This window comes from Limanda limanda, chromosome 15, assembly GCF_963576545.1.
Source record: "Limanda limanda chromosome 15, fLimLim1.1, whole genome shotgun sequence".
NCBI lineage: Eukaryota > Metazoa > Chordata > Actinopteri > Pleuronectiformes > Pleuronectidae > Limanda > Limanda limanda.
The window spans coordinates 19,391,438-19,412,779 of NC_083650.1; the positions used below are offsets into that span (position 1 = coordinate 19,391,438).

Sequence of the window (21,342 nt, forward strand, 5' to 3'; positions counted from 1 at the left end):
CACGCATTTTTCGGAATTATGTAGACGTTTATGTTTCTTAACGTGAGCTCATCAACTTGGCGTGCCGACCTTAACTTGAACCAAACAAAAACGTTTATCAATAACCGGTAGTGACCTTTCTGCTGAGATCCTCAGTAGATGAATGTAAGCAAACAGAGCCATAGTCCTCCTCAATGCTGATGAGACTTCCTCTTCCATGGCTCCAACTTGTACTCGGTGGAGTGTGGAGAGCAGCAAGAAGGTCCTGCCCCCGGCTGTCAACAGGAATTACCTGTGGAAACATACAATAAACCAAACGCAGAACATAAACAGTTATAAACACTAAAGAGACAAGACAAAAATGAATAAACCTGCCACCAAAACATGCTGATGTGATCAATACAGACTTCATTTAGAGTTCCATACAAATTTTCATCTACGTGTGTTGTTATTTTCTGTCATCTAGCAAGACACTTAAATGACTTGAGTTGAATAAGTTTTATTTTATTATAATATATTTAATATTATGGTCGGCCGGAGGTTATGTACCTCAGTATTAAGGAATGTTTCTAATGTATCCACCAAGCTGGACTTTGGTGCGAAGTCCACCTGTTGACAGTCTGTTATCCAGAACTGGAGCAGGTCCAAACTGCGATGGAAGATCTTTTCACTCTCTGCTGACATTTCTGGAGCTTCTCTGGAATAAAAATCAAATAAGATCATCATACAATTGGTAGACAGGGTTTAATGTACTGAGTGCTTTAAAGCTTCTCATGGGGTTTATGGTTAACTGTACCCTCTAATGTTGTTAGTGGATGTAATAATATTATGTACCTTGCAGCACAGCAGAATGTATGTAACAACTACATGAATGGTTCAAAAAGAGTTACAACAGAGAGAAACTAAAACATATGTATAATTGACAGAGACCTGTGAAAAGGCCAAAATTCACCACAAACTGATCTTATTATTACGTGTTAGCTGATACAGTGTATCTTTCTTACCTCTTTGCCACAGAGCTCCATTGTTGTAACAATATTTTTCAAACACACAAAGCTACACTGTACTATATCCCCCCGCTGCTGTAAATACTCACAAGGGTAAATGTCCACTAGCAAATATAATCCGCCAAAACGCAAATAAGATTGGAGATGGGTTCTTTGCATACTGTAGCCTACTCCACTCCACTATGCTGCTTGTCTATGTATCGATGAGCTAGCAGATATACTGTACCTTGCAGCACTGATGAATTTATCCATTATGAACCGCAGCAACTGCTCAGGCGTGCAGAAGAAACGATAGGTATAAAGGAACTGCTGGATGTAGCCCTCCACAGCCGCGTTTCTGTGATGGGAATAATAATTCAATAAACTTTAATTGTATAATAGAACACAATAGTAGTATAACTGTAGAAAAAGAACATGTGGAAACACGTGATCATCTTTTCCAACCAGTTCCTAATCCTGGTTAACCACATTGTCTGCAGCATCATTTATCCACTCCTCCCTTCAAGCACTCTCAGACAATGTGGGAGATGTAGTCCATCCATATGTTCTTTGTTTCACCCGGGCTCTGCCTCCAACTTCTCTATGCCCACAACATTTTAAGAAAAACATTTTCCAGCCCCGGAGCACTTTAAATGTTTCTTTTCACTGAGAGGAAGCAGTGGCGTCATTCAACGTTCTCCAAAATCAAAGCACGGATGGTGGTGGCTCTCATGTGAGCTGGCAGACAGATGGCAATTCATCCAAATCCTCCATGTTGAAGGATGTAACTTTGGTTTCAGAAGTGATGATGGGTGAGTGTTAATGTGCATTAGTGTTAATGCACTAACCCAATGATTATCTATAGGCCTGTTTGATATGGCCATGCAATGTTGTGTTGTAATAGAAACATGTCTAATGCTTATTATGATATTAGTTTCCATCATTTCTTTTGTTGTGCCATAAATTACACTCTTGTTGTTTGGACAGTGGTTTGCCAGGTGCAGGCAGCAGGTTTTCATGAAGGACTGACTGATCAGCTAAGACAAAATGAGGTACTTTGTACCTGAAGGTAAGTTTACTTCTCTCCTTAGGTTTAGGGATGAAACGTCTGATACAGACCAAGGCAGAATTAATAATAAGATATGCATAGTTATCTGAAACAATCTCATCTGGATTTAAGACTGATCCTAGCACAGAGTTTCTGCCACCTTGATAGATGAGGATTAAATTACACCCTCCACTATGTTTAGTCATTTACAAATCTGTTTGTGTAGTTTGACAAAGATGTCGATAAACTGACTAAGCTGTTTAACAAGCCACCATCTGAGGACATGAACTGAAAACAATTCTTATCAATGTCTTAAGTGAAGCCGAGCTTTGGCTCGAGGCATTGGAAACTCAGTATAAAATGCATGGATTATGACCTTGTGTTCCTCATGTTAATGCTGTTTCCCAAAGCAACACTCAAAGCATATTCTATGAAGTTAAAGCTCAGAACAGCCGTGACATTGTCTACATATCAGATTTAAATTGAGACAATTTGTAGTATGATCGAAGTTGAAACAGAATTTAAAAAAAATAGAGTAACATAAATATCAACGAATCCTTTGAAAAGACCAAAACCAGCATATACTGATTATGATATGTTACCTGTATCTTTCTTATCTGTTCTTCTGAGCCACAGAGCTCCGCTCACTATTTTGAGTCAATCCCACAAACTTTTCTACATCATCCTGGGGCTGTAAATACTCATATATGAGTATTAATCTGCAGGAAAAACGTCCCCAAACAAACATGCAGTGCAATGCAATACAAAGTCCCTTTTTGACCTGCTGGTGGAACTACACCATCATCAGTAGGATTCATCCTCTGGGGACATGAATGTACAAAATGTCACGACATGCCATGTTGTTATGATTTTAGTCTGAGGTATACTGCCAGCATGTTGTTAAAGCATCACAGCAATACTATAAACTAGGACTTTCATGACACCAGCTGAGAAGAAAGTCTTGGAAAAACGTGTCTGTTGTACAAACAGTAACATGAAGGACCTCCAGGGTCTTGGTGCAGTCTTGTGATTTCCTGACCTGTGAAATCCCTTTGTTGGACACATGAAATGCAGCAGGGAAGGTAAATAATTGAGCACAGAACCTGGATCACAGGGGGCGCCCAACACTTTGAAACCGCATCACAAGTCCTACAACTTCATGGCTCAAGAGGGGACGGCTTCCGCATTTCAAATATAAACCCTCATTAATGATACCTGGTGTAGAGGTAAGCCATGAGGCCCAGCGGAGAGCCAGCCTGCAGAGTTCTCTTCCCTTTGCTGGAGCCAAAGTTCAGACCAGAGGGGTCCTCAGAGGACTGGAGGTCCAAGGAGCTGGATCCTGAGACCGCCAAAGAGGGTAATAATGAAACCTCCAAGCCCCACTGCTCTACACTGAGAATCTGCAGAAATAAAGGAAATCATATCAAAGGTAAGAAGAGTAAGATTGTTACGACATTCATGAGGAAACAGTGGTGTTGAGTATTGCATTGCTTTGCCAGTACCTCAAGGTATTTCTTCACGCAGTCCAAGAAGACCACCTTGGATCTGAGTTCCTCAAGCTGGGACTTGAGTTTGGAAAGCATCAATTTGCTCCCAGAGCCTGGGTGATACAGTACATAGCTTTATAGATTATACAGGAGGCAAAGCAGGCCATTTTCTTACAGCAGTAGTGTTAGGAAACCGGGAACCAACCTTTATTTTTTCTCTCTTGTAGAATGAGCTTCTGGTAGAAATTTCTAGTTTTCTTCAAGTTCCTTGTTTCAATTATCAGCTGCTGCTGCAGTTCCTGTTCAAAGGAGATCTCAGAAAATCACACAAAGGCCTTAAAATAACAGCACACTGCCTTCCACTAAGAGAAGCCTGCAGGTGTTTCCAGTGTGTGTGTGTGGGGGGAGGACAGTTTTTATTTTCCTCTTTCTCCTCTGTTCATTGTGGCGAAAGAACGAATTGGCTCTTTTGAAGTGAACTGAGTGAGAAGTCGCCCAGCTCTTAAAAGGTGTGCTAAAAGCTGCTGCACAAACCCTCTGAAGGAGTTGTGGTGCCATCAAAGTGTGCAAACACAAAGACTATTCATTAATATTCTTTTGGAAATGATAATAACTTCCTCTGCCAAGGGCTAAGTTCAGCACATTAATATTCAGATCCAGTTTAGAGAGAATAATGTGCCAATTATCCCAAAGCCCCCCGCGTGTTCTTGTCCTATTTGCCCCAAAGCCTGACCATGCCCCACTTCATTACAGTTAAGAAAATATTTCCTGGACTTATTCATAAACTCAACCTAGTGACAGGCGGGATGGAATTGGGAAGCTAAACTGCATGGAGCCAGCACTTGGATGACTCATTGACAATAAGCATAAAGAATCAGAAATCGTGTTATCCTTATCTTATCCTAATCTTACAACACTATATAGATCCTTGAGTTGAGTTGACAATAGTTAAAACATATTCTGTCTTTTTGATGACAAATATCCAGACCTCATATAATGGCAGCGTTTGCATTAAAAAACTAAACTCAACACACAACCCATCACTGCAACATGCAGCACATACAAGATGCATTGTGTTAGTGTAACAGAACCTGATAAATAAATCAGAAGCTTGGTGCAGTCTGCTGTGTGATCAAACACAGAGTAAAGGTCACACATGACTCACTGGCGTTCTCCTCTACAGGTTCACTCACCTGGGTTTTCGAGTCCAGACATGGCGATCCCGTGTGCTGTCCCAGATTCACCGCATACTGCATCACCTCTGGACTGAAACTGTCTTCTCCAAAAAAGGCCAAGGTCCATGCCGGGCTCACGCTGAGGCCCGCTCCTCCTGCTTTGGATCCGGGCAAGAGGAGCCGCTCTGACACCGGGGAGTCGCTGTCCTCCATGTCCTCCAAGCAGTCCGGGCTCATCTGCTCATCATGGAGGGCTCCCAGCAGAACGTCCTCTCTCGCCGACAGAAACTCGGCTTCAGAGGGGCTTTCATCGCTGCCCCCCACTGAATGATCCCCTCCCTCCATGACCCCTGCGTCAGAACCGTCCGTGCTCGCGCCTGCAGACAGGGGCAGCAGAGAAGGAAAGAGAGGGAGGGAGAAAGAAGCAAAAGAGAGAGGACCGAATCACAGGGCGAGCAACCAAACAACAAAACAAACTGGATTTGAGGAGAAAACAGAGAGAGAGAGAGAGATCAGAGGGGTGGTGCTGGGGGTAGTTAGCGCTCACCCTGTTGTGGCTGCACAATGAATCCACTGTTGAACCGATGAGCTCAAAGGCAGTTCAACTCGTTCTATCACCATCTTTTTATCTCAAGTATCTTGCAAGAGCCTATTTGTAACCAAGACCCCATGTCTCACGTATATTAATAGCACCCAAAATGCGTACATAGAGCTTGTGAGTGTGCGTGAATATCATTGGTCAGGATTGAGCTTCTGGAACGAGGAGAGAAAAAAAATAATACATATTCAAAGGAAAATTCACACTCTTAGGAAGAGCATCCAGCAGCCACTCACAGCTCCCAGGACTTTACTCAGAGGCTAAATAGAGGAATAATTCATCACAGACAGGGCTGCTGCTCAACAGTGTTTTTTAATTTGAAGCCAGTGTTGAAAACACTTACTATCAAATACTTATCCACTAATTCCTCTTAATTTACATAGGGAGACAATGTGTCAGTAAAAGTACAGTTTCATAGTTGTCAGTGCCCCTCCACTATGTTTGGTTGATAGATAGATAGATAGATAGATAGATACTTTATTAATCATGAGGGAAATTCAGATCATCCAGTAGCTTATACAGTTAACACTTAAACACCACACTGACATACATACATAAATCACATACGGAGAATATATTTACAGATACAGGAATGCAATGATGTGATAGTGTCAGTGTTCAGTAGGGAAGTGTTCTTGTGCTGCTGGAGTGGAAAGTACAATAAAAAAAAAAAATATATATAAAACAACAAAATATATATACATATATAAATATATTAGAATATGTGGTGGTAAAGTCCGTGTCAGTTAAAATCAGGAAATGTAAGGTTTTATAAGATATTTATTAAATTCTGAAAATGACTAATCTGCATTTTACAAATTTGGAAAGTGAGCTGAAATTGAACCGATCATTAGAAATCAACCCCCTGAACAAAATATTATTATCGGAACACATACAGTATCAAAGTCAACATGAAGGTCGGCCTCCTACCTTGACTGATGCACTGTTGACTCTGCTCCGATCTCACTTCAACGTCTCCAAGTGCACTCTCGTTTTCTTCAGGACAGGAGCGGGCCTCGGCCTCTTCCATAGAATCCACGGTAGCAGGACTGGAGGTGTGAATGTTTCCATTTAGATCAAGATGGCCGTGCAAGCAAACTTCTGTCTTCTCTCTCCACACGGATGCAATCAAAGGTGGTGTACTGTCTGCCCTTTTCACAGCCTTTGATGAAGGATGCTCATTAGAGCCGCTGTAGGGGGTGCATTAGATGAGAAAAAAAAATAAACCATGCATACTGTTCAAAGTTAATGACAGTCAAAACCTATAATAATAACACCAATAATATTAATTTGAGTATGAACATTTATATATTTGAAGAAACTACAAATGATGATGGCAAAAAACACTTGACATCACATGAAGCATCTTGCAGATCACACACCCATTGATCCGTAAAGTTTAACTGCACCCTGAGACCAAACAACGTTCACTGCAATCCGTGCAACAGCTAGAATGGACCATGTCTCAATTCAGAGGATCCAGCTCTACCTCTCTTCCCTGTCTGGAGTCAGAATAAAAAAAGAAATTCATAAATAAAAAAAACTCCACAGCTGAGCCCTGAGAGCGAGCTCCCAGCCACAGGAAAACAGCGTTTCTCTCTCTCTCTCCCTGCAAAGTGTCTCACTACCACCGCAGACTAAGATGGGCTCTCTCAGCATGGTGCCCTGAGCATGAGAGCATGGCAACGGCTTGATGAAAAAGATGTCTGGGAGAATTGGCAGGCTCGACCCTCTGCTCGTCTCCACCTCACATACAAATGAAGGGAGACAAGAGCGGAGCATGGACTTCGCTGCCGTCACTCATGTATTCATTCATACACTCCCAGTGCCACTTATCAGTAACAATGCAGATGAGGCTTTACATGTATCTTCAGTGTATCCAGACGTTCTCCTGTGCACTAACAAACATGCTGCGCGGCTGTTACCATAGGGACCACCTCAGCTGCCGACTGAAGTTTACGTATGAAGTGCACGCTGTATAAATTCTCATTTGCATGCTGTGTATGGGCGCCGTGCACGTGCAGGTCATGTTTACTTGGATCATTCTGTGTGTCATGTTCTTCACAACCCACATGAGTATACATTTAAAATCTGTACAGAGGAGGGCCCAGCTGGGTTACCTTTCCGTGTTAACACCACACAAAATATCTATTCTCAATTTTATCTAATATTTCCGCCTATCACTTATTATCTCCTAATGTTGTGACTGATTGTGGTGATTCGATTGTATTTAAAAGAATAAAAACTGAACCGTGCTGAGAGTGGTTCAGTCATTGTTAGTTAAGTGATATGTGAAATTCCCCACACGTTCTACTGTGGCAAGAAGTGATGATGTAATCACAGGAGAAATGTCTTTGTTGTGTGGTTTTGTGTGAAAGCCCACCACTGTTTAAATCACAACATGTAACTGCACCAACACCAGTGAAGTGTGATCCCACTGAGCCTCTAAAAAGTGGTTAAAATTACAGTCAGTAGTTAGCAGCATTACTGAAGCATGTAAACCCTCATTTTAAAGTCTAACCGATGTATTGTTTCATCAGGATTTACAGCTGGTGGCACAACTAGAAATTTCAGTTTGCTGTCTTTGCTGGCGACCTGTCCGAGGCGTGCCCCTCCTCTTGGCCAACGACAGCTTGGACAGGCTGCAGACCCCCCACTGCACCCAAAGGACAAGCAGTATAGATAATAGATGGATGGATGGATGTCTTTTCTGAGTAACCTCTTCCCAAAGATTACCAATTTGCTAATAATCTTTATTTGACCTAACAAATCCAACTCTAACCCACATCTGAGAAGGACCGCTTGCAAATTATAAAATAATTTAGACAAATTTCAATCACAAAACGTACATTTTTATATTGCATGTTTATAAAACAGCCTAATATAGTATATTGTTTCTATTTTTACCTTATTTATTTTAGATTCTGTTTCTATTATGATATATTTGCACTGCTCTTTTGTGCTAAAGTGTCAATTTTGAATCTCTAAAATAAATATTTGCACACCTTTTCTTATCTTATTTGTGAGTCAAGGACACATGTTTGAAGCCCTACTCACAGTGTGGATGGGCTGTAGTTGACGAGGCAGTGAAGAACACCCAGCAAGTCGTCTTCCCAGTATAGACCACCGAACCTCTCCTTCACAACACAGGCAAACGTGTGGTACTGGAGGTCCTTCAACGAGAAGATGTACTCCCCTTGGAAAAGTAAAAAAGTTGACTTTCAAACGCACGTAGCTTTGTGGTTTATTGAAACATGACAACACTGACGATGATAAAAGGGACCAAACAAACACCATTTTGTTTAGAAACCACGCACAAATAAGAGCATCCTTTTTCTGTGAAACTGCAGCGGCGTAGTTTCCTTCTGCCTTGTGAATTGACACTTATACTGACGTCAATGGATCCAATGAGTTTTATAGATCCACCTAGGGGCATCCCAACAGCTCCTTATACGACCAGAGAGGTGGTGTAGCCAAACAACCTCCCAGTGTTCACTACAATATACTGTATGTGCTGCAAAAAAGCAAATTTCCCGGATGTGGGACTCATAAATCCTATGGTAGTGTATCTTCCACGAATTCCCTGACAACTCCCTGACAACTGCAGAGGCCTCAGGTTTGTGAAATGTTTCGCTGTTTATCAAGTGTTTTTCATTCTCTGCTCATAGAGAAGAGTTCAAAACCACCACCTTCCCCCAGGGGCATGAACTGTCAATATCGACTGATACATTTTGTATTTTGATACGATTTTTGGCCTTATCACGCAGCGCTTGTGGATATAGTAGGTTTTATGTGGTACAAATTAAGCAACAGTACAATGACATGACATCGAAAGATACATACCCATGGCGAGGTCCTCTTGTCCATCATCCAAACACCCATCAAGTGAGAACTCTCCTGTGAGCAGGTCGATCACCTCCTGTAAGGCAGGGTGGACTTTGGGGCGGATGGACTCTGCAGGAAGTTGCCTCTCGACTCGTGTCCCCGGATTTGTTTGTCCATTTAAAACTCTGGTCACACTGCGCTCCGAGCGGCTGTCAGAAATGATGGAGCTCCCGCTGACGTTTGATGGCGGGTCACAATCCTGGGGTTTCGGCCTCACAGGCACATTCAGACAGTTAATAAACGGACCTTCAGTGTTCTCTGGAACTGTGATTAATCCTTGCAGAGGCTGTGGGACCAGGGAGAGATTTATATCCAACCCGAGGAGAGACTCGGGAGCCCTGACCTGCACAGGCACTAAAGAAAGATGTCCTGTTGTGGGATCCTGACAAAAGAGGTAATTGTTGAAGACACCACAGCCATTGAGGTTGGTGGATAAAGACTGAGGAAGAGACACTTCAAGACAAGAAATATCAGGGAGAAAGGAAGAAGAGTGGAGCTTTATATTGGCGCTGAAGGTTGAAGAAGTTGTTTTTACGACTGGCTGATAAACAGGCAGCTCCTCAGTATGTAGACTGGGCTCAGTCTGTGCTGGATGTGGGCACTCAGAGTGGGGAGAGAAATCAACATCATTTTCCTCCATCTTTTCACTGGTTTCTGTGAAACCTTCCACATCCCTGCAAAATAAACAGTTGCCGATGGGGTTTAAACTTGTTTTCTCTTTTCAAATCTGCAAAGCTTTTTGTATAGATATTAATTTAACTGCTAAAATTGATTTGAGTTGAGTTTAAAGTGAGAGTGATTTGATTAAATACATTGCATGTTCAATGTTTATAGTTATGTATAAATTTAACTTATCACTCTGAAGTTATTTGGTTCATTCACCATTCAACTCGATGGGACAGAAAACCCCTAATTAAATAAAATCCTTTACATTGAACTTATGTAATAAAGTGACATGGACAATTTGCAGTTTTAGGCATAATAAGAATAAAAAAAAACAGTAAACAAATGGACAGGGGGTGAAAACACCACATCCTTAGCTGGGTAATTCCAGCTATAGCTCATTAGTTCATAGACTAAAAACAGACTAATGAAGACTGAAAGTAGGGGAACTGCTATCCAGCTCCTCTGAAGATCACCTACATACATTATATCTTTGTATATTAATAAAAGCCTAAAAGTGACTTTTTGTACAATCAGGTTCATCCAATCCAATAAAATGTGGAAATTCTGGCTGTAAATCTGTATCAGTGAATTATGTAATGATGTTAGTGTGTGCATGCAGAGCCAGCAGGAGATCAGCAGGCTCAGAAATAGAACTACCCTCTTCCTTGTTCAACCAAAATTGTGGAGTTATTAAGTTTAGTTGATTGGCAAACTTGTTTTAGCTTTGGACACAGACAGAAAGTTTTCCCTTTTTCTTTCTTTGTGCCAAGAGAAGCTTACCCCCAATATTTAACTCTCGAAGAAACTCTTGAAGAAAGTGTATATCCCAAGATGCCAAACCATTTCTTTACATTTTATGAAAAAGCATCAGTTGAAATGTGCTGTGTTAATGCATTTTTTATCTTTGGAACATTGTACCCTTCAGTGGCAGCTCCAACGCGGTGGCTCTCCTCCTCTGAGTCCCCTTCACTGGTCAGGACGATGGGGGTGAAGTGTGTGGCGGTGGAAGTGAAGGCCTCTGGGAGTTGTTGTCCCTTGCTGAGTGGATAGCTGTGGGGAACAGGGCCAGGCACAGGAGCCAAGCGGCTCTCAGTGGCCATTGGCAAAAAGCCTACACACAGTTACAACCATGCCAGATACAATATCATTGATATTGTCTCATGCAGGGAACGTCTGTAAATTACACAAATTGTGTAATAATTTAGGAACATCTGAACCTGTGACATGAATTAAATCAACAGCCGTGATGTCTTTTGATTTTTAGGAGAATTAATTTAAATCATGAATGTAAAAGAGTTTTACAGTGTGTAATATGTACCTTTCGGGTCAACCTTTAATGCATGAGGGTCATCGATATTAAGTGAAGCTGTCCTACCGCTGTTGTTTAGCTCCGACTCTTCATATGAGCTGTGACCAGTTTCTGTTGCACTCAAATCTTCTGCATCATTGGATTCTGAGACTGGCTGAAAAACAAATAAACTTGTTCCTTACAAGAGAGAAACAATTATATTTTTCAGTGAGTTGAAACAGTTCAGATTGACAATAAGCACACTTGATCCATACTATTGTCTTCTTGTTTAGAACGATCTCTGTCCACACAAGCGTTTTGGCTCCGTATCAGTTTTAATCTGTATCGGTTTTGATGCCAATCCATAGAAACACACCTGAAAATGCACATCACCTGACAACTGGGCAAGTAAACTGGGCATGCATGTCCAAGTGTAAACAGAAAGGCATGTGTGAGGCGCTGGACACTGGAATTGTCACAGATCGCACGAATAATAGCTTGTCTCCTAATCAAGTAAGTAGTAGTATCCCTGTAAAATGCAGTATTGAACTGCACAACAGCTGTTGGCACATAACATCAGGGGTCGGCAACGCTTGTAATTGATTTTCCATGTTGAGTTTTACACTGGCAGCCAAGGCTAATGGTGGTCATGTGATAGGAGCCCGACAAATTGGGGATGACCAAAAAGAGCCAGTCAGCAAGCGCTTGTGAGTGTCTACATCATTGTTTCAAAATGCCTCTGTTTCTGCCCATTCAGGATAAAATGCAATCAGAGTAGTGTGGATGCCAGACGCAGCCGCAGCAAGGTTGCGTTTAAGTAGTGTGGGTGTAGCCTGAGATTTCAAATGAAGACATGAAAGTGTGGCTGAATCTGGGAAGAGAAACAGAGGGAAGCTTACCGGGTGAACTCGGCTGATCAGGTTGTTCCACACAGTCTCTGCATTTGTCCCTTCACGGGATAAGTAGTCACGACAGCTCTGGAACACATCCACATTAAAACAAGTGTGACAACAATGCGGCACACTTCACACACAGACGTCGATAATGTCAGAATTAATTCTGCTCTGACATAACTGGAGCATTGGTTTAAATGAAAAACAGCCCGTATTCCTAAAACTAGCAACCACTCAACGAATGAGTGACAGCAGCAGAATCCCGGTGAATGAGTGTGTTTTTGCAGAAGAGTCCTTGGTTGAGAAAATGGCAAAGCACTTTGACAAATTGGATTCACTATATTTAAATTACAAGTGGTTTTCTTCTTTAAAAAAATGCGATGCCTGTGTGTAAAGGTTGTGAAGTGGTGATGTTTGCACAGTGATATGCAAAGTGAAATCAGGATCTATTTATAGCAAACCTTTCCTGGAGGTACATTCAATTCAAAATGCATTAATGGATCAAATAAAAGTACAAAACTAATAAGAAGAAATAAAAACAAAAGTAGAATAATTGGTGGTTCAGATGGGTTTATCTAAAAGTTACTTTCTATACCAGGCCTCAGTGTGAATATCTATTCTTAGGAAGTGACAAGAAGTATAAAGAGTCTTCAGCCATGCTAGCAGCTCTGTGAGCCTGTAATTAGGTTCAGTGTTGCTGTTGAACTAAATGATAATGTCAGCATTCTTAATGTTAATAATAATAATAATAACTTTATTTGTATAGAATAATGAATTCAGCCATAAAACAAAGTACTGGACAAAGGAAAAACTTGTGAAGAACTTTTCTTTATTGGAATTTGTGTCTGTCTTGTTTAAGCAATCAGCGTATCACGTTTCAATTCTAAACAAACCAGTGTCTGTTTTGTGATAAGAAATTGATAGATCTAGTTGTAATATGAGGAAGTTGAAAAAATGAATATCATTTGATATTTTTTGGTGCTTAAATCAGATTGTTCGGGGGGAACAGTGGACAGAGAAACGTAATTGCATGGCTGAAACACTGTGATAGTAGACACATGATCAATCGTTAGCGAATGTAATAGCTAAATACATTTCACTCACAACGAATCCCCCTTGAGAAGATGTTAAAAATACCTTCTTAGCCGTAATGATGGTTGGTCTCTCAATGGGCGTCCTCTTCGCCATCTCCAGGAGCAGTCTCTTCAGCTTGCGAGGCATTGGCAGTTTTTGAGAAGGCGATAAACTGAACTTGGCCGTGGACCAGAGAATAGCAGCAACTCCGTACACACAGACCTGAGCCAAGACAGAGAAGAGTAGAGGAGGGGAAACTAAAACCAAAGCAAGATATTGATGACAGTTACTTTTAAACCTGAATGACCGACAGACCTTTTCAGTCACAATGCCGTGTTCTTGATACTCAGGAGCAAGATAAAATTCATCTCTGGGTCCTGCAAAGAATGAAATTTAATCAAGTCAAAAAAGCCTCTAGACACTGGTGTCTCATGCAGATACATATGCATATAGGTCTCATGTACTTTTGCAAATATTGTATATTCAAGCACATAGAACCAATGCATGGGACAGAAGAAAACGTACCGATGTTTTTAGGTTTCAAGAACAGCACCTCTCCCTCGCAGCCCACGTACAATGTGTCCAGACATAAATAGGCTGATGGAGAAGAAAGAATTCAGCACAACAGAATTGTAACATAATTCAAGCCATGCAGCATTTTCATATTCTCCCATTATTCTCATCATCCTTGTTGTACAAGCTGGTTCTTAAATGAACAGGAAAACAATTTGCATTTGTTAAAAAAATTAATAACATGCTCCTGTTCAACAGCATATTTCAATTTGACCGCAGGCAGTCAACACCACCAAATGAAGGCAGAGGAAGGGTGAACAAACTCTGTCATGTTATGTACATTTAATTTATAGAATTTAACAATATAATCATACTGTATTCAACAAGCTATTCTTTCTGGATTACCCATATAAGTGTTATTGTCCTGTAAGAGACACTGTAGACGTAAGTGTGTGTCTACTTTGCATTGTTGTCTTTCACACCTGTCTGGTTGTTGTTGTTTTATACTATCCTAGCTCATACTTAGAATTTTAAAATATTCAGTCTCCTATACATAATACGTAATATAAGTTTAACTTCTCTCTCTTCTTGTAATTCATTCTTTTAATTAAACTGTTTATGATTTTTTGCATTTGTTTAGTAAGAAACTGTTAAATGTTTCTAGAAAAATGCTCATTTGTTTTCAAGATATGTAGATCAAAGGATTGCTATCATTCTGAAAACCAACCTCTTTCTCATATCTATCCATTACATATGAAAGTAATGGCACTGAGTAGAGCTCATACTTCTGCCAAGGCCCAATTATTCCCTCAAATTCAATCAAGCTGCACCAATTTCCACACACTCTTAATTAATTATCAGTCCCCTAAACGGGTCAACAAGATTTATGAATGATTCTCTGAGAAATCAATGAAAATATTGAAGAATTACCTATTTCACAATATTCAAGAAGCTTTAGAATAATTCCGAGATCTGCATCTGAATTTAACTGGTTCTTCAATGATCCACACAACATCCTTCCACCAAGATTTGTGATTATCTGTCCAGCAGCTTTTACGTAATTTTGCTTATAAACAGGCCAACCAACAACAAACAGACTGGGTTGTAAACATAGTCTCCTGGTGGAGATAATAAAAGCCCTGTTAAGAAATGCAGGGTTTATATCTGTTAATTTGAACTGGAAGGAAGTGTTGACTTGATTTACTTTAATAGGGCAAACGGGAGCTCATAAAAAATAACCTTCACAATAAAATATGATAATCAAACAGAGGGAAGTAGAAATAAAGGGCAGTCTAAAATGAAGGCCTGTTCCCTGCCGCAGTTGAGCTTAAGTAAAGCTCCTGCACATATTTGAGGAAATCACACTGTTGGGGTCTCAGTTGTTCTTACAGGAGCCGTTAAAACATGGTTCCATACACAAAGTGTTTAAAATCACCTGGAAAGTCAATGTAGGTCTGCAGTGAGGACAGACAGGTGTAGCACAGAGCCCACAGCTCATTGACCGTCAGCCTCCGTCCATAACGTGTGAGCAGCTCTCGCAGAGAGATCCACTGGATGGAAACAGAAGAGCAAACGGAGTCTTGAAAACACATGAATTAAACACTTCAGCAGGATCTCAGTCGGGCCTAATTCACTAACAGAAACAATCCCTCACTCCAATTGGAACAATTACACACATAAAGGCAGACATGTTTGAAATGATCTGTTCTGAGCCAGTACTTTCTCAACAGACAAAAGTACAGCAGAATTTAAGTACAGGGTTTTTAAAAAAATTAAAACAAGCTATGCAGATCTCAGTATTATGTACCAGGGAGAATAGAGAAATATAATCAAATTATGGACAAAAAATTGCCATCGATCAAAAAAGGCAATATTCACGATGGGTTCTCTTGAATATTTTAAGGTCTTGACTTTATTATGTAAAGGGTCTTGATATGATGTAATGCTAAAATGTACGGAACGATGAGAGTTGTGTGGCTGACCTCATCCTGAGACTCTTCATTCAGGCACAGCATGCTTTTGGTCATGTGGTTGTTAGGAATGTAGAGGCCGTGGCTCAATGAGCTCTGTTCCCCCGGAGATTCTTGTGCTGTTTCCAGGTCCTGACAGGAAGTAAACGGAGATGATGAATCCTGGATACAGTCCTTGGATTCACGTTCACGGTGCTCTTGACTCTTTGATTCTCCTCTGCGTGAAGCTTCTGCAGCGTCTTTGTTCTCTTGTGACATTTGGTTGTCCGCAACGGAATTCCCGTAATCCTCAGTGCGGCTGTTTGGGTAACATTCACAGGACTGGCCCCGGTTGAGTCTTTGCAGTCTGTCACTCCACACAGACGTGCAGCTCGAGTGTTCGTCTGCCCCAATCTCAGTGAGGTCGCACACTGGTTCACTGATATCTCCATGTGTTGGAGGGGATAGACAGCGGGGGTTGTTGGAGTCCGGGACGGAGCAGGAGCGGTTCAGAGCCCCCCTCACTCTGTTCAGCCTCTGCTGGACCCTCCTCCTCACTGGGGAGCTGTTGTGGGACCTGCAGTCCACCTCATCTGCCAACACTGTACCGTCTCCGTCACTGGTTTCCATATCCTCAGCCCACAGAGAGGAATCCCAGCCCCTGCACACCTGCAGAGGACATCCTTAACACTCAGTCATGTGTTTTATTATTTAATTTAATTGTAAATCAGTGGGTGTAAAACATAAAGTTCAGATAACTGCAAACCTGTTTTTTAACTTGTGATCTAGGTATGGTCATATAGGTCGTAGCTAATCAGCTTATTTACAGTATACAGTAAATGCAGACAGGTTTCTGAAGGATGTCATCTGTGAGATATGTGTTAGAAAGCAAACCCAAATGATGGGATGCTAATGGGGACATCATCATTAGGAGTTGTGTCTGTGCTATCATGTGTATAAATGACAAACCAATGGGTGGAAAATTCTCCTCTTTAGCCGAGTCAATTAGCATCGAGGAATTATGTCTGAGGCTTTGAGTTTTAGGAAGGTGGTGGATATGGACTTACACTGATACTGGTGAGGAAGAAACGTGTGTTTTAACATAAGGTGGACAATACTAGTACTGTTTACTATTACGATGACTATTACAATACTCTTAATATTACAGTTTTTTTGCTGGTTTAAAGAAGAGTTGAAAAGTTAGTAAGGCTCTATGGTGAGAAGTCTGAAAGGAGAAAGAGTTTCAGAGTGCAACTTGCATTACATGCAGAGCTGACAGATGTCCGTCAATCAAAAAGTTTTGCCAACTCAGTTAAACTTCCAATTTCTACCTCACATTGTTATTTTGCTGGTTCTGTCACACAGGTTTGTTTTCTAAATACTGAAAACATCCATGTATAATTATATTATTATTAAGTAAGGCCATCTGGTTCATTTAACAGCATCAGTACTGTTTGCTTCAGTTCAATTACTTCCTCCTCTGGAGCAGCAGCTTCCTATAACAGCTGGTATCTACACCCTGTCACATACCTGCTGCCTGGACACACCGTTTGTCTTAACAGAAGTGTCACTGCATAGGTCTGAAGTATTATCATCCGAGCTCTGTCTTCTCAGCAGACATCTGGGTTTAGAATGCTGCCATCTCGCCTGCCAGGAACTTTCCTGTCCATCTGCGGATGTGCAAAGACAGTAAGCACCAGGAGAGACCACATCAGAGGTTAACCAACAGCATGTCATAGATTTTGGATAAAATTACCTTGAAACGTTGAAACCGATTCAATGGAAAGCACCCGTCGCCCGACAGAAGACAGTTTCCGGCACAAAGCTGCAGAGGAGGTAGGAGACAGCCGTGCTTCAGCCACAGACACGATGTCCTGTGGGAGTATCAGACTTGCAGGTTTGCAGTACTGAACAAAGACACTTCAATGCTTGTGTTCTATGTTTGCAACAAATCTGTGTCTTTTAAACAAAGGCAGTAGAACTAGCAGCTGACAGGTGCCTGTGCAACCAGTGAAGTTGCAGTTTACATCTGTCAGGACTGAAGGAATTTGATAAAAGGTGAAATTGATTTTTAACAATAACCATTCAAACATGATTACACTGCTGTAACCTACATTACATCCAATTAGGAACCATTTTCACTTTTTTGTCTTTTTTTTCAGTGGAGAAGCCAAAAGAACGCTGATAGAGAGCGTCGAAACATGGTGCAATGGCAGTTGACCGGAGCCCAGTATAAACGACTGGGCCTGTGCATGGGGACTAGCAGGACCCCTGTTCTGATCCTGGACTGGACTAACAACACTTAAGTCCTCTTCAAGAGGGAACAGAGCAGACTGCTGCTCTTGGGGAGACTCAGATTCTTCAGTGTTTGCAACAGTTTCCTGTCAGGTGACAGTGACCTTGACCTTTCAAATCCATGCCAGCTCCTCTTTGAGTCCAACAGAACATTTCAAATTTGTAGAAGGTTGTTCAGGAGAAAAGGAAAGACAATCTGACAACATTCCGGCTCAGGCTGGTGCCGGTTTGCAGACATGAGAACATTTGAGAGAAACAAGAGGAATCTGACCAGAACATGCTTCTGTCAGAGTGACTTCTGATTTGGAATGAGTGATTCTGATTGTACATTATAGATACTGCATTTCAGTCAAGTGACCATGAGGCATCTCATTACATGGTATTGTATAGTATTGTGGATGTTCACTGTATTATTGACCCGTCTCTTGTCATCATGAGATTTAATATATCAAATATACTTTACATATAATTTGGATTCTAGTGAATTTATAATTATGTTATGTTATTCTTGTATATTTACGCAGTTTCTGCTGCATAGCATAGAAGAACTTCCCTTGTGTCTGTTGTTGATTTTGTGAAACTGCATCGTTCCAGTTGTCAATGCTACTTTGTACTTGTTTGAGGTTTATTATTATTACCAAAAGTCATTATTATAATTAAATATACATTTTCACTTTGAACTGGATATATTATAGGGAATTCACTTGAATGGGCCTTGGAAATATGTTTCTCTCCCCATGCACCTTTTCCATGTGTAAGTCCCTGTTGTTGGTTGTTTGTACTTTGTTGTCTCTTTTTGAGCACATGTTTACTGTTTATACAGACTTGTTGTTGTTTTTACTATATTGCATATCATCCCTTTTAAGTTTGATATTCAAATGCATTTTGGGCTTTATACAATGAAATGTGTCATTATTCATCATTTATTTCCACAATTATTATGATTATGAATGTTATTATTAGTATTGTGAACTAATTAAGAAATATTTTGTCTTCATTTTATTTATTTATTTTTTTTTGCCCTGAAGTTCATGCTGTGACACTTTCCTTGAATGTAGTTTGCACTGACACACAACTTCCACTTGATGCTGCTCACGAGCACTGGCTGACTTCAGTATCTGAACTACCAATTAGTCCTAATCATAGGAGAAAAATGAGCTTAAATGAGTGCTATAGATATAACGACTGCCAACATAATTTATTCTCCTTAAAGTCCAATGTGATTCTACATCTGAATGGACTGGGAGATTTGAAGGACATTATCCACACTGACCACACATGCTGCCAACCATCAGCTTGGGTCATGATGATTTCATAAAAATATATTTATTTAGTTCTTCATTTGTGTTTATTTCATTATGTTTTATGCCTGTTTAAATGTTATGCTGATAGATATATATCCTACTTGCTAATTTTATATTTAAATTGTAATTTTTAATTACCAAGTATCAAAATAAAATAAAGATCATGCGCAAATTTTGCATTTGAGTTGAAAACTAACCGTAACACGTTTATTTCGCTACCATGACAACACCATTGTCAAGTAAAATCTCTAAGTTATTCCACACTTGTTTCACGGAGGTCAAACCATGGAGCTTTAGTAGCAGAGAGCAGTCAGCAGTGTTTTTCTACCTGCAGGAGCGGCCTATCCTCAGGCTTCTCCTCCTGCATCTGCTCCAACAGCTTCTGGACTTCTTCTCCCAGCTCAGCCTCGAGCTCTGGCTCGATCACAAAGTTCAGTGCGGCAGAAAGTGTCGAGCCCAGAGAGTAAATATGGCCCTTTAGCAGGAGAAGAAAACAGAGATCTAAATCTGTGAAAGATTATAGAAAAAATACATTTTGTCCAGTAATTGTCATGTATTGTGTGTATATATGATGGAGCTCTTGTTTTGTTTTGCTTTGCTGCACAGACACTAGACTAGATATTATGGTCAGCTCTTTACCACCACTGGATTTGAACCAGGTGCTTTAGAGTTCACGTCCATGATGCAACGATCACCCTGACATTTGAAGTGGTCTGCACCCATACGTATGTCGTAAACAGATGTGGGAGGCGGATCCCAGTGTGGGTGACCAAATTAAAGAGTAAATATTCAGCTGGCCTTAGCTATTACTTTAGTAAAATCTCCTTTGAGAAAAACACACTTGAAAAAACAACACGAGGGAGGTGGAGAAAAGGAGGTGACAAACTGCAGTAAAATTAGATAACGGTTTATTTTAAAATGTACAGGAGCTACATAAATCTATCTAAATGTGTGACAGTGCGAATCATGAGAAAGTAGAACAGTATTACTGAAAGAGTGTAAATAATTTATTTGAACATTCATTAAACCCACAATAAGAGAATAAGAAATATAAGTCTACTACAAAAAGACCCAATAGTAGAACTGCATCAGGAAAGTAATATTAGTGTGCAGTCTATAGACACACTCACATATATTAATTTATGATGTGCATTGTAGTGAAGTGCATTTCTCTTCCATGCCCTATCTTACAATGTTCCTCCTGGATCTGCCCCTGATTCGCACCTTCAACAAAGTTTTATGGGTTCTTTCCTGACCTATATATATATATACCGCAGCCTTCAACCAAGTTTCATGGTAATTCAAACAGTATTTCTTCACGATCCTGCTACTAATAGACAGACAGACGAATGCAGATGAAAGCATAACCTCCTTCTGTCTGTGTACGAGACTATATGGGTGGGCCTAATAAAGTGGTCACTGAAAGTAACATTGGCTAACCTGGGTAAAGGATTGTTTCAAACCTGATCAATCATGTGATGATCATGCTACTTTCCATTTGACATTGGCAAGAGAGTTTGTGTGGAGGAGTCTTGGGTGAGGAAAGGGAACAACACTTTCCTCTCTATTCAGGAAAAAGCGGCAAGGTGCCCATGACTGTGTGCTGTACTCCCAGGGGCCAAGTGTGTGAAAATGACTTGTGTGCAGCTGTGAGCATATTAAAATCTGGACAGAGACTCAGAGTTTCTCACCTCAAACGTGCTGCCTGTGTTGTCAAACTCAGGAGGAACGAAGGAGCCTTCTGGATCATCTGCGGGTCCAAAAACGCACCAAATAACCGTTAAACTTGTCTGAAATACACACATCACAACGTCATGAAAAGGGGACACACAGTGCATTTGTCGTTTGATGTGTACACACTGGGATGTGTAGCCATGTCAACTGTATACTGTAACCTACTAGCTAAGCATCCACTGTGATGAGATGCAAACCAGAGGGATATGCTGAACCACAGCGAGCGCGTGCAGCCGTTTCCCTTCAATTTGCATGATTCACGTGTCAGAGATAATCCCCGACAAACAAGACAGGAGCAATCTGCAGATCAGACGCTGAGGCAGCCTCAGAGGAATCCTCCTCTTCCTCCAGAGGAAGGTCAGGGTTCACACAGGCTGGATAAGCTATAGGCGCACAAACACATCAAAGTGTCCCCCCCTAACTGGACTTGGAGACGGAGGGAGAACAAGGTTGTTCTCATCAGTTAGA

The 21,342-nt window shown here is 40.9% G+C and overlaps 1 protein-coding gene across 1 annotated transcript in view; it reads right to left on the bottom strand.

The window, feature by feature from the left end:
• The window catches only part of LOC133020965 (kinase non-catalytic C-lobe domain-containing protein 1), a 35,917-nt gene that overhangs the window by 5,759 nt on the left and 8,816 nt on the right, over positions 1-21,342 (bottom strand). Inside the window, 23 exon segments of the mRNA XM_061087737.1 lie at positions 116-271; positions 529-676; positions 1,213-1,323; positions 3,229-3,413; positions 3,516-3,613; positions 3,706-3,799; positions 4,694-5,052; positions 6,204-6,225; positions 6,259-6,463; positions 8,331-8,469; positions 9,117-9,832; positions 10,743-10,935; positions 11,200-11,287; positions 12,012-12,089; positions 13,143-13,301; positions 13,395-13,491; positions 13,601-13,676; positions 15,028-15,142; positions 15,575-16,210; positions 17,072-17,211; positions 17,298-17,415; positions 19,469-19,615; positions 20,832-20,890. Of these exon segments, the coding sequence (XP_060943720.1) occupies positions 116-271; positions 529-676; positions 1,213-1,323; positions 3,229-3,413; positions 3,516-3,613; positions 3,706-3,799; positions 4,694-5,052; positions 6,204-6,225; positions 6,259-6,463; positions 8,331-8,469; positions 9,117-9,832; positions 10,743-10,935; positions 11,200-11,287; positions 12,012-12,089; positions 13,143-13,301; positions 13,395-13,491; positions 13,601-13,676; positions 15,028-15,142; positions 15,575-16,210; positions 17,072-17,211; positions 17,298-17,415; positions 19,469-19,615; positions 20,832-20,890 (4,139 nt within the window).